The sequence below is a fragment of the Hemibagrus wyckioides genome, linkage group LG07 (assembly GCF_019097595.1).
Source record: "Hemibagrus wyckioides isolate EC202008001 linkage group LG07, SWU_Hwy_1.0, whole genome shotgun sequence".
In the NCBI taxonomy this organism is placed as follows: domain Eukaryota; kingdom Metazoa; phylum Chordata; class Actinopteri; order Siluriformes; family Bagridae; genus Hemibagrus; species Hemibagrus wyckioides.
Window position 1 is genome coordinate 16,492,846 of NC_080716.1, and position 13,355 is coordinate 16,506,200.

The window sequence follows — 13,355 nt, forward strand, 5'->3', positions numbered from 1 at the left end:
CTGTTGTATTTTATGGTGCCTGCCAAACAGTACAGCTGGGAAAAGAGCCTGGAGGTGCTTGAGAGATTTAGAGGAGGTTCAGTGAGAGGTTGAGTTGATGTCCGAATGAACAAATGAACCTTTTCAGAAGACCAAAATACAACTGCCCCAGTTGTATATTCATTGTGTGGGGCATATCTCAGAGCAAGGATTTTGAAAGTGTTCCAAGGCAGACATTTGTTTGAGGTTTCTTTACCTACTCACTGAACTGAGAGCTGCATTTCCATACTGTCAAAGCTGCTCAGCATACTGGATGTGGATCAATTTATAGGAGACATGAAGAGGTGAAGTGCTGCCACCTTGTGGTTGATAGAAAAATATTCTTGGAAAGCTACTACTAGTAATAATAATAATAACTGCGGTCAAATAGAATGTTTGATATACAGCAGACAAAATTCAATTTATGCAGAACACATTCACATTTACTAACAGAAAAAAAGAAAAAGTCTTTAGAAAAGATACATAATAGTATAGCAACAGTGTTATTATGACCATAATTACATTGTGGGGTGTTTTTATAAGGATTAAGCCATATAATTTGTTATTTAACATTAGCCAGATATACATAAATGTGAAATAGACAAGAAGCTGTAATAAAGTAAGCTATAATAGAATACACAGGATATAAGTTACTCCACAACACATGAGATCAGAGCTTCATTTCCTATATAGTGTTGATAAAGTAAAGCAGATCACTTCCCCACCTGTCACTAGCCCTACACATTTGACTCATTCCTGAGCTCATCAAAAACAAATAAAGTTATATCGTCAGCTCACATTAAGGAAGGAGCTGTTTTTTTCGCGTGACCGAGCTGTATAGACTTTGCTGAGCTTTGCACTTTTATTCACGACCTTTCACTGATCAGCCGCTACACTGGGTATTATGACTCACTTCACTGATTCGATTCTTTCGAACCACGCATTTAAATGAATCGAACTTCATTTGACTCATCTGAACAATCGTGTGCAGGTCACAGTTTCGAGAAAAAATACTTTACGGTAAAATACTTTATTTTATATTAAAATACTTTATGGTATTTTGTTAGTTCAACAATTCTTCGCATGTTTAGTACACTATATTGCCAAAAGTTTTGGGACATCTGCCTTTACATGGACATGAATTTAATATGGAGTTGACCTGCCCTTTGCAGCTATAACAGCTTCAACACTTTTGGCTTTCCACAAGGTTTAGGAATGTATTTATGGGAATTTTTGACCATTCCTCTAGAAGCGCATTTGTGAGGTCAGGAACTGATGCTGGACAAGAACATCTGGCTCGCAGTCTCCGCTCTAATTCATCCCAAAGGTGTTCTATCAGGTTAAGGTCAGGACTCTGTGCAGGCCAGTCAAGTTCCTCCACACCAAACTCACTCATCCATGTCTTTAGATAGATAGATAGATAGATAGATAGATAGATAGATAGATAGATAGATAGATAGATAGATACTTTATTCATCCCAAAGGGAAATTTACTTTATGAACCTTGCTTTGTGCACTGGTGCACATTCATGTTGGAACAGGAAGCGGTCATCCCCAAACTGTTCCAACAGAGCTGGGAGCATGAAATTGTCCACAATTCTTTGTATGCTGAAGCATTAAGAGTTCCTTCAACTGGAACTAAGGGGCCAAGCCTAACCCCTGAATAACAACACCTGAAATCAATGATTTGGAGAGGTGTCCACAAACTTTTGGCAATATAAGTGTATCTTCTGGGAATGGGTCTATTTCAAAAGCATTATATTGAATGTAGCAGACAGATGTGGTGTCAGCTGTTTAGTTGCGTGTCCTTGATGTAAAATTACAATGACAAATTACATTACATAAAAAAATGCCTTTTCAAGACATGAATCTAGAAACATTGTATATTAACTATTACAATTATTTTTAACAGTAACGTCTAAAAGTACATGAAACATTTTCAAACTGGCACATCTGTCAGCATTGTGCCCTGATAACATCTACAGACTGTAAGGTAAAGGACATGCAGTAAATATGAGGTTCTCAAACAAATTAAGTCCAAGTTAAGAACTCAGTAACAGCCTAAATGCAGTAATCGTGGGATGTTATTTCCACAAAATAAAAATCACAGACAGACCTCTGGAGGGTCCCTGGACTCCATTTGAGAACAGCTGTCATAAACAATAAAAAATTATATTTGTTTTTTATTTATAACAGACATTTCCTAATTCCTTAGTCCTTTCCACTCACAATGTTCCTGATACAGCCAAAGAAACAGATACTATTACTTCATACTTATGCAGGTCACAGGGGGGTCCACTTTTTTTTGACACAACCTCACTGCCCACCATGCCCTACCCCAGAAAAGTCTTTGGTTGTCTACTACACCCACAAATAAACTGAATCTTGACTGTGACCCTATTGATCACGAATTTACCCACAACCCCCCTCATATGCACTATTCCTTTATTGTTTTTATTAATACATGGAGCAGCCAAAACAACAACAGCATCAAGATGTTACACCTCCATATTTGTTTTGGTGTCTCTTAGCAACAATAAGCCACATGATTTCTTGTGAGGTTTTGATTATGCAGCAAGTTGTGCAACAAATAATCCCTAGTCATTAGGGTGTGATTGTCAGTCATTCATCGTATGATACCCAGTGTTTTAATGTGCAATGTGCTTACCAAAAAAAAACAAAAAACGACGCACCTGCCTGCTGCAAAGTGAAGCCCAGATACTGCACTCCCACCTGTCCAATAGCACACTTCTTCAACTTTGAACTCTGTGTGACCTCTTAGGGCACTTGTCACTTGGCGGTTATTTGGTTAATTTAGAGGTCAACATGGTAGCAGAAGGAATCACTTGATCTCTAGGTGTAAATTTCCTCAGATGAAAAATGTTTTGAATTTCATTTTGACTATCAGAAAGTCCTTCCTCACAATTTTCCCGGACAACGTCTAGAACATCATATAATGACTCAAATTGAGGGAAAATCCTTGGAGGCTTGCGGGACTTCTAGTTCACCCTTGTGCAGTCCGTTTTAATGGGTCAACAAAGTCCATCCCTATTCTTTCGATCAGTGGTAATGGGCACAATGGTGCTTTTGGGATTCACCACAGCTGACATTCGCGACATGGTGCACACCACCTGCTGACACTTGCTATGGATCTTAAAAATTGGAAAGCTACTCAAAGTTTTTAAAAAAAAAAAAACATTTAGTAGAATAACCAATTAAATGTTGCAATCAGTAGCCTAGCCTTGGAAATATTAACTATACAGCTAGTTCCCTAACCAGCCATGTTAGCATTCCACACATAGACTAAATATAAGAATAAATATGAGGGAAATGTATTTTCATTTACATGACTGTGTGAATATTTTTATGCAGTTTTCTGGTTTTGGGTGAGAAATACACTGAGGCATTATGAGTACCTTGTCAGAACATGCTAATCAGAGCCAACAACAGTTCAAAAATATGACCTCTGTTTGATTATTTCTAATTTGGCCATTTTTTTTAAATATGAGCTTTAGGGATTGAGTGTTATCTGACTTTTTTTCTCTTATTTAGAGGCAGTCCGAAACACAAAGTAAAATCTGAAAGAAGAACAATGAATTTTTAGGAACTACATCAAAGCCCTAAATATGATTTACAATGCAGCAGCACACCTTGTTTTTAAACAGTCCATTAGGACCCATCTCACATCCCTCTTTGTCTCCCTCCACTGGCTTCCTGATGCTCACATACAAGACCTTGCCTGAAACAGCACACCCCTACCTCAGCTCTCCTTGAGGTTTAGGTTCCCTCCCACAACCTGTGATCAATTAACAACTGATGTGTGGTTGTGCCTACTGTACGAGTCATGAGGTCCAGTTCCAATACTGACTGTCCCACAGTGGTGGAATGAACTTTCAACCTCAATTCATACAGCAGACTCCGTCAATATATTTAAAAATGGCTAAAGACCTGCCACTTCTAACTAACCCATACCCCTACACTAACACTTACCACTTAACACTTATATTGCCAAAAGTTTTGGGACATCTGCCATTACATGCTCATGAATGTAATATGGAGTTGACCCGCCCTTTGCAGCTATAACAGCTTTAACTCTTCTGGGAAGGCTTTCCACAAGGTTTAGGAGTGTGTTTATGGGAATTTTTGACCATTCCTCTAGAAGCGCATTTGTGAGGTCAGACAATGATGTTGGACGAGAAGGCCTGACTCACATTCTCCACTCTAATTCATCCCAAAGGTGTTCTATCGGGTTGAGGTCAGGACTCAGGCCAGTCAAGTTCATCCACACCAGACTCTGTCATCCATGTCTTTAAGGACCTTGCTTTGTGCACTGGTGTGCAGTCATGTTGGAACAGGAAGGGGTCATCCCCAAACTGTTCCCACAAAGTTGGGAGCATGAAATTGTCCAAAATGTCTTGGTATGCTGAAGCATTAAGAGTTACTTTCACTGGAACTAAGGGGCCAAGCCTAACCCCTGAATAACAACACCTGAAATCAATGATTTGGAGGAGTGTCCCAAAACTTTTGGCAATATAGCTTATGTGTACTTTGCAAAAAAAAAATCTAGTCTAGTAGCACTGTCTTCTAGTAGTATTGTCTTCTGCTTGATATATCGATTTGCTTGTATTTCCTCATTTGTCACTTTAGATAAAAGCATCTAGTAAATGAATAAATGTAAGGGCAAACTAATGTTACTGTTATTGTACATAAGCACGAGATTGTGTGAATGAGCGGGTGGTGGTGAGGAGGGTGTATGAGTGTGTGAATAAGTGTGTGTGGGTGTGTGTGTGACTGTATGTGAGTGTGTGTGCGTGTGTGTGTGTGTGTGAGTCAGTCTGTGTGTGCGCGTGGGTGAGTGAGAGCATGTTGTTCCTTAACCTTTATGGATTTGCTAGTTAAATTACTTAAAAATCATATTACACAACCATACGCAATTTTCAGTTCAAATAGGGCTTGGAAAACAGTCTATTTGAGTATTAATAACAGCCCAGGCAACAGCAGATTTATAATGAGTCTAACTAACTAACTATTTTAATTGTTAATAATAGACATGACCATTTAGAGTCAGAACTCTATAGGTTATCCATGACAAGACGTTAAAAAGTATTAGAAAAAGACTAAATTTGGCGCGCGCGTTTGACTCGCTCGTTTTTGAGAATCGCTTGGCTCGGGTAGCCTATAAGAGTTGTTGAAAAAGAACCGATTCTTTGTGCGAGTCGCCTGTTATATTGTCTGAGGACGAGGAAGTGTGGGGTGAGAATATTCAGCAGCACAGGTCTGACAACTCACACAACCAGAACGTGATTTTTTCAGCTGCTGTCGTTTCAGGGAAAAAGGTTTGAGCTGTGAATCTGTGGCACTCTTTCACAGTTTCGCAGCTGAGGCTGCAACAGTCTGAGTGCGCGAGCTCACTCCGGAAAAACAGCACAAGTGAGCGCGCTCATTCTCACCATCTGCACTCGCGCTTACAAAAAAAAAGGTCTGCGAAGGGTCTGTGCGCTCGGGACCAAACAAAAACCAAAATGTGCACGCACAACGCGTCTGCAGTGACGGTGTGGAAAACTGCGGGATGGTGAAATTGCAGCAGCAGCAGCAGCAGTAGCAGCAGCCGTGCGTGACAATGCATCGGATAGGGCAGAGGAGGCGTGCTGGGCCGCTCCGTTCCGCGTGGTCGCTGCTCGGTGCCGTGGCGCTCGCGCTCGCCGCCTCCAGCGCCGTGTTTACCGCATGGACGTGGCGACAAACCCGAGACCTGACCAGGTCCGTCCAAAATCTGCGCGACCGCTTGGATCAGGTAGACTGTCCATCATGAACAGAACCTGCACTTTTTATTAAGTTTATTAATCCCGCAAAAATACTAGTTGAATCAGATAAGGACACGATGCATCACACAAATGGGTTGATTGTAGTACATTCTAACTGCTTTGTTTATTAATAATGTCTCTAGAACAATGTGCATTTATTAGAATTGTCCATTTAGCTCTAGTCGCATAGTGGCTGCGGGGATACTTTCACAGTTTGGTCTGTTCACGAGCGTTAGATAATAAGCTTATAATAACCTAGAGATAGAGTGGCAGATTTATAGGAAATGTATAGGACAATGTTGCATTTGCAGGATATCTGGTTTTTTTTTTAAGAAATGAATAGCCACATCTTGAACTTTGGCTTTAAAGCATTACTTAAGGATTTGTTACAAATGGGATTGAAATCATGAAAGTGTATAGAAGTTAATGTCAGTAATATTCAACAATCACCACCTGATCAAAAGCCACCGCTGACTGAAGAGTTTTCCCTCAGGCTCAATTCCACCATCGCTCTTAACTTTCAGGAGCTCGAACCTTAAACAGTTTACTGCCCAGCAGCAGCTTACATTTGTGGCTATGGACGTGTGTGTCTCAGGAAGAAAATAAAGCAGCAGAAGTTCTAGCGCCGCTGGCCGGTCAGTCGGTAAAAAACTCGGCTCAGTGTTGTGCTTGATAATTTTCTAATTGTGCATCCTGCAGGCCGACATTCTTCTAACGGCACTAACACGCGTGTCTGGGCAGTGCTTTAACCGTCTGGCTGCTTAGCGAGGACATTTCGGGCAAAAGCACACATGTTGTGTTCTTGATTATCCAAACAGCTGTGGGAGCACTTGTGGGGGTCCGAGGGGCGCGTTTTTATCGCTCCAGCGGAGAGGCACTGCAAGTTGTGGCTTATTTGGCCTGAGCGTTTCTGCCAAGCCACGTTTAGCGCAATTTACTGGAACTGCTGGTTCACTTGGCGCGCGCATGCGCCCGAGAAGGCAGTCGGAACAGGCGAAGGCAGTCTGTCCAGCGTCTCCTATAAGAGTGTGTGTAATTATGGTGCAGTGATCGGTAGACTGCCATTCGCGGAGGAAGTGCAATTGACTGCTACACAGTGCAAAGCTGCAGATGTGCATATTGAGTGCGCACACACTCCACTTAAACCTTTTTCTAGTTTAGGACTCAGTGGTTTTAATGCACTTCTAAAAGTTCTGAGTCTTTGGGGTTCTATTCAATGTTCCCAGAGAAGGATGAACTGACTACACAGTATGCTTTGTTAATGGTTTAATGTTTGGCATTTGTAGTGCTTGTATTTGTAGAAGTCTACAACATGCCCATGAGGCTGCTGTCCAGTTACAAAAATAATGTTTCATGCTTGGCATAAATCCCATCATAAGTACCAGAGTGATTATTAAGTGTTTCATTCTCAAGATCTCACAAACAATGTACACTTAGAGAAATTAGTTGTAGCTGTTTGAAGATATTTTATATTGAGTCTTTTTTTTTTTTTAAAGGGAGACCCTAGATTGTAGGATGCCTTTAATGGTTTCCCCAGAGGGAAATAAACCCCTGAAGAACCCTTTACTCAGCAAGATGTTGCCTACTTAAAAAAAAAGTTACATGACGTGTTCACTAATGTGTTTTAATCCATAGCAATGGTAATATGAAACAATATCAAATTTTTCCATATGTGCAACTCTAACAGACACACATGCACACGCTTAGAAAGATGCTGATTCAGCAAGCAGGCGAGCCACACATGACTCTGGCACTAACTTTGTGCTGCATAAGTGAGTTGAACTAAATGTGCACTAGCCTCTGTGGCATTCACTTGATTTATGCAGTAAAAAAAAAAAAGTCACATTGCTCAAATAATTTTTTGCCAAATATTGCATAGACCTGTTGCATTTCTTCCTCACACAATATGGCTCTTATTAAAAAAAAAAAGCCTGTTTGAATTGCTGACAAAGCTTGCATGCCGGTCATAATTTTTTACTAATGTTGTTCTTGGTCCAGTCTCAACAAGGCCGTTGAAACATGCCAGGAATCTGCAGTTTTTAAAAAAAAAAAAAAAAAAGTCTAATGTGTGGCAACTAGTTTTGTGGGTGACCTATTAATAGAGGCGTGTTGAAGTGTGTGCCAAGCTCCAGGAAGGGAGATGGTAGTGTTTGTTTGTGTCTGGTTCAGAAAAGTCTGTGGGTTTGATTATTTCGCAGGCTTTGCCTGGTTCGAGTGCTGGCCACATGAAACCCCAATTAATATCAACACACTCCTCCTGTCTACCCACACACCACATACCACATATTTATGCCCCCCCACCCCCTCTGTCTCTCTCTGTCAGGTAAATTTGCAGCGCAAGGCTATTGTCCAGCTTTTCCTGGAGAAGAAGGAGCTGCTGGAGAGCCTGCGAGTGAAGAGAGAAGGTACTGAGACTAAATGACTTTGAAACATTAAGCACTTAAGGTCAAACAAGTCCTTTCTGCGTAATATATGGTGGTCGTATATAATGACAAAGTAAAACTGGCAAGCACATGGTGTGAAGTTAAAAAGACAGTGAATTGACACATTGACAACCGTTAAAAAAGTGCTTCACATTGAAAAGGTAAAATTATGTAATTGACATCAGGACACATGGGTGCTTCACATTGCTGCTGAGGAGTTAAGTTGTGCAACATTTAGAACACATTTGAGCATTGTCTGTAAAATATGCAGCAGTTTTGAAACACTATCTAAGGCAACAAAAAAAAAGAGAAATGCTTTGGATGGTATTTACAGAGCCTTGGACAACATGGCATCTTGGGTAAACTAATGGGCACATTTCTAAAACCTGCAACTGGAAGCTGGAGGCAACATGCTGAGTGACATGAGAAATTGCAGGTTTGAGCTGGACATGCACCCAGCAAAACCAACTGGCACGAGGGCTGCACAGGGTTGGCGGTTTTGGGGACATTCTAAATTCAAGTGACCCCATTGCTGAAGCCTGAAATAACCTTAGTTTGTTATTCTGTGCAATTATGAATGCTCTTTGATAGCTCCTGCAATTATGCGATAAAGCATCTGGCAAGTGCAGTAGGGGCATGGTGCACGAACAGGGAAAAACAGCAAGCCTCCTGCAATAATCCAGGAAAAGTGAGAAAACTAAAGATTAATTTATAACAGATAGATGATTAGACACTTATTAAACAGCTGAAATGCTTCAGCAGACACATGATAACTGTTATATCAGAGCCAAAATGCTCCGCCACAGTCATTTATTTTTTTTTAAGCTTGATTGTACTCTTGCCTAAATATAGCAGCCTTCAGGGACAGTGTGAGGCTGCTACTTCACCCAGTTTGCCAGCAATAACATTTGGGTGAAGTGCTTCTCTGGACCTCCTTTGATGTGTATGGTTTGTGGTCTGAGTTGTATCAGATTGTTCGACCGTTTTTTTTAAAGTCTGCTGAGAGCACTCATAAACCCAGATGCTCAAGGAAAAAACAGAACCTTTGGAACATCTATTAATTTATTACCATTGCTGAATAGTAGCCATGGCCATTGCTCTCTCTCACTCTCCCCCATTCACACATGGAATCTTTACAGCCCCTTCAGGGTCACGAAAGATCCAGTCTTTATTCTTATACAGGAAAGAGAACATACTGTGCATGACCATGATAAAACAATGGCTGAAAGGTGTAGAATGGAGGAAAGGGAAGAAAATATTTGACCATCTGGACAGACAATCAAGGCTTTGGTTGGTCAGCAAATGGTACTAGTTTAATCCAGGGTGTTTGTATCTGCCCAGCTGTTCCATTCAGTAATTTGATAAGGCCTCATACAGGCACCTTGCATCGTATCTCTCCACCAGAATTCATTCCAGAAACATTTATGACTTTTTCCAAAACACTTTCTCCTTTTTTTCTTTTATTTTGCAAGCTGGAGGGACAAAAAGAAAAAATGGAAATGGAAAGAAGGTGGCCTCTCACTTCGAGAGTAAGTTGATAAAACAGAGTTTTATCTATGTTTAATAATAGACAATTGCTTACTTTATTATCCAAAAGGTTCTAGAGTCTAAAAGGTGTACCATGGAGGAAAGGGAAGACAATAGTTGAACATCTGGACAGACAATCAGGGCCTCAGCTAATCAAGAAATTATGCTAGGTTAATCCATGGTGTTTGTATCTGCACAGCTGTTCTATTCAGTAACTTGCTGAGGCCTCACACAGACACCTTACTTCTTATCTTTCTACCAGAACACATTCCAGAAACATTTATGACTTTTTCCAAAACATTTCTCCCTTTTTTCCCCTTTGTTTTGCAAGTTGGAGGGACAAAAGGAAAAAATGGAAATGGAAGGAAGGTGGCCTCTCACTTCGAGAGTAAGTTGATAAATTAGTGTTTTAGCTACACATAATAACAGACAAGTATTTTATTGTCCCAAAAGTTCTTAAATCTGCCTCTTGTTTTTAACAGTAACCAAAGATTCCTTCAAAACAGGTAAGACAAAATACATTATGTTAATACAGTGTGAAGTGAAGTGTAGGATACTAATGTGTGTGTGTGTGTGTGTGTATGTTATAGTGGGGACTGAGGGAATCATTAAAGGATGGACTGAACAATACCTGAATATGAGCCAAGCCGTGGAGTATAACACAGAGACAGGCACATTTAAAGTAGTCCGAAGAGGCGTATACTTTCTTTACTGTCAAGTAAGATGCCTCAACTGTTCATGTTACTTTACTAACACATAGATATGCAGTTCAATTTTTGCTTATTGTTACTTTTTATTCAGCAGCACCTTCCTTCCTTTGACTCATTTTCTTTCCACCCCATCACTCGCTATTTCTCCTTCAGGTGCATTTCAGTGAGCAAGAGAGTCAGTATGTGAAGCTGGAAGTGACTGTCCCACAGGGCCCCTCACTTCAGTGCATGGAGGGATACAGCACCACTCCAACCACAGGTTTTAAACAGTTCCACTTCCTGAAGCCGTGCCAAGTTTCTGGTCTCCTTCTCTTAGAGAAAGGCGCCGAGCTCAAGACTAAGACCGGAAGTCAATTCACCCTGAAGGACTCAGGCAAACATTATTTCGGCCTCTTCAAGGTGAACTAGTGGATACAGCCACACAGTTCAGCCTCGCTGACTGCATCATTATTCGGAGGTCTACCACAGTCGATACTCACTGGCTGGATGAACCATCTTTTTTTTTGTTAAAGAATTTAAACATCTGTCTTTTTTTTTTTCTTTTTTTTTAATCTGACACATTTGATAGGGTCCATGCAGTCATGGAGAACGGCTGTGACTGAGACGATGATGTTTCCAGAGGCACCTGGGAGTAATATAAATGACTGTACACATACTGGTGTCCTAAATATGGTACTAATCAGGATGGTAAAGTCTAGGAGACCATGACTGCTGGACAGTTACAGTGGATCTTTTTTTTTGGATTGCCTTGGTTTGGACTTAAGTGCATAAACACTGACTTCACCTACTGTGCTTAAACACTGACTTGTAGGCTGATAAGGACCTTGGTCTAGACAAATGGCTCCCTTCCCTATACAGTGGCATCGGCAGGTTGAACAGAAGGTACAGTTTTGGTGGGGTTAACAAGGCGGACATTACAGGGTGGACGTGTCATTTCATCACTTGTTCATTGGATCAAACATTTGCTCTGACTAACACATAGCTGTCATTGGATCAGTTCAGCTTTGAATTTTGTTTTCCCAAATACACACTAATTATTACTCTGTATATGTCCTTATTACTGACCTTCACAGACACTTCAACTAAAGCTTTAAGTGCCTACTATATTGTTATATAATGTCTTTTTTTTATGAGTGTGAAAATACAGTACTGATTGGCATGAAGTGGTGGTATGTTAACAACTTACAGCACTGCACTTCCATGTTCATTGCTATAGATGAATCTTGTAAGAAAGTCACAATATATCTATGTTGTTGTTTTTTTTATACTATGCACATTCAGTTCTTAAAGTTTTCTAGCGGTAAAGTTACGGAATTTATAACAACTTTATTGCATTTAGCCTCACTGGTTAATCGTGTGTGAAAGAACTAGCGTTTTATTTTGAACAGCGTATATTTTGACACCTGTACCATAAAAAATGACAGTTTAATTAGGTCTGAAATGGAATGTTTGCCATTTTTAATGCACATTGTGCTGATTGGATTTCCTAATCATACCTCAGCTTCCCTTTTGTATATCTGCACCCCCGTTGTTTCCCCATGCCCTCGACTCTCACTTCCTTTATCATCTTGAGTAAATAGCCAAAAAACTTGGAGCAGTAACATATTCCCATTTGTCTCCTCCATCTAGTCCTTCCCCCCTTCTTCCTCTTGCCATTTTTCTTTATTTCCACTTTTTTGGGGTTGCTCTTTGCACACAATCCACATTTGGATTGCTGCAGGGGTCTCTGCTGTTCACAAACGGTGTCCAAGATAAACTCGTCTGGGTTGAGATGAAGTGTGGAATGGCAGTGTGTGTGTGTGTGTGTGTGTGTGTGTTTGTAAATGTGTGATCAGGGTAACTGCAATGGCAGTTAATATTTCATGGCTCTTTAGCCTGAATCTGAACTAATATGTACATGGTATACCTTTTAATTTGATAGACCTTAAACTATCTCTTTGGCCATTAAAATACAGTTGAATGAATATTACTTTTTTACTGAATAGTCAAACTTTTAAACCGAGCCTGAACGCTCACAATGGCCAAACCGAATGTGTGTGAGAGGTTGCAGTTTTTATTTGTTATAACTGTCATTAATTGATTTTACACAATAAATAAGGTTTAAAAAATAAAAGTTGGCAGCAATGCTATGGCTTCTTGTTTACTAGTGTAAATGATTTTAATGGCCTAGGTTTGACTCATCATGTGTACAACACTAGGCATTGTGAAGAATCATTTACGAGCTCTTTCTTCTAATTATTGAAGGCTGAAAACGGTAACAACGGATAGTAAAGTACGTCCTGTTTTGTTCTACACTAACGTCTCGACATAATAAGAAGCTGTTTGGTTTGCTAAGAATGAACACGGCTTTACATGTTTTCATTCGAATCTTTATTACAAACAAAACAAAAGAAAAGAAAGATGCATTATTAACATGTTCCGTTCGTCCACCTGGAGTCAAATCACAACATAGCCACTGATTTGGAACTGGTTCGGAACCACAGCTTACACAGTGACACATTTATTAATAAATGAAATGTTTGGAAAAGGAAGAGATAAAAAATAGAAATACAGAGTGGACAAAAAGTGGTGCTTGATTCAACACTTAGACTCTCCCAATTTTTAGTCAAGCACTGAAATGTAATTTTTCTCAGTCTTCACACAGGAGGTATGCGAGGGAATGGAGCAAATAAATTAAATTTTCAACTCGTTATCTATCACTTGGAGTTGAGGCCTAGCTAAGGATAATGTAAGAGCAAGCAAGTGCAGAATTACATACTCTGTTCAACACTTTACAGTTTGTTTTTTTTTGCTGTTAAGGCGCTTATGTCATTAATACTGTGTGCATTTCAGCAGCCAAAGGTGTCAAGTTGAAACGTTTTCAGAGACAACGT

At 40.1% G+C, this 13,355-nt stretch overlaps 1 protein-coding gene across 2 annotated transcripts; it reads left to right on the plus strand.

Annotated features, from left to right (window-relative positions):
- The first annotated feature begins 5,066 nt into the window (after positions 1–5,066).
- tnfsf12 (TNF superfamily member 12) lies at positions 5,067–13,030 on the plus strand. 2 transcript variants are annotated; one of them, XM_058394698.1, is made up of 7 exons: positions 5,067–5,812; positions 8,146–8,227; positions 9,718–9,774; positions 10,104–10,160; positions 10,255–10,278; positions 10,363–10,490; positions 10,636–13,030. In XM_058394698.1, the coding sequence occupies exons 1-7, from the start codon at positions 5,639–5,641 to the stop codon at positions 10,888–10,890; spliced, it is 777 nt and encodes a 258-aa protein (XP_058250681.1). In that variant the 5' UTR covers positions 5,067–5,638; the 3' UTR covers positions 10,891–13,030. The 2 variants fall into 2 exon arrangements, with proteins under 2 accessions (XP_058250681.1, XP_058250682.1); XM_058394699.1 differs by lacking the exon at positions 9,718–9,774 and having other exon boundaries at positions 5,130–5,812.
- The last annotated feature ends 325 nt before the right edge of the window (positions 13,031–13,355 follow it).

What these genes read in the sequence shown, in the direction of transcription:
- tnfsf12 (XM_058394698.1), top strand. Translation starts at nt 5,639, where the DNA reads ATGCATCGGATAGGGCAGAGGAGGCGTGCTGGGCCGCTCCGTTCCGCG. An exon ending in TGCGCGACCGCTTGGATCAG is followed by an intron (nt 5,813 to 8,145) that starts GTAGACTGTCCA and finishes TCTCTCTGTCAG; the next exon opens with GTAAATTTGCAGCGCAAGGC. An exon ending in GGTGGCCTCTCACTTCGAGA is followed by an intron (nt 9,775 to 10,103) that starts GTAAGTTGATAA and finishes TTGTTTTGCAAG; the next exon opens with TTGGAGGGACAAAAGGAAAA.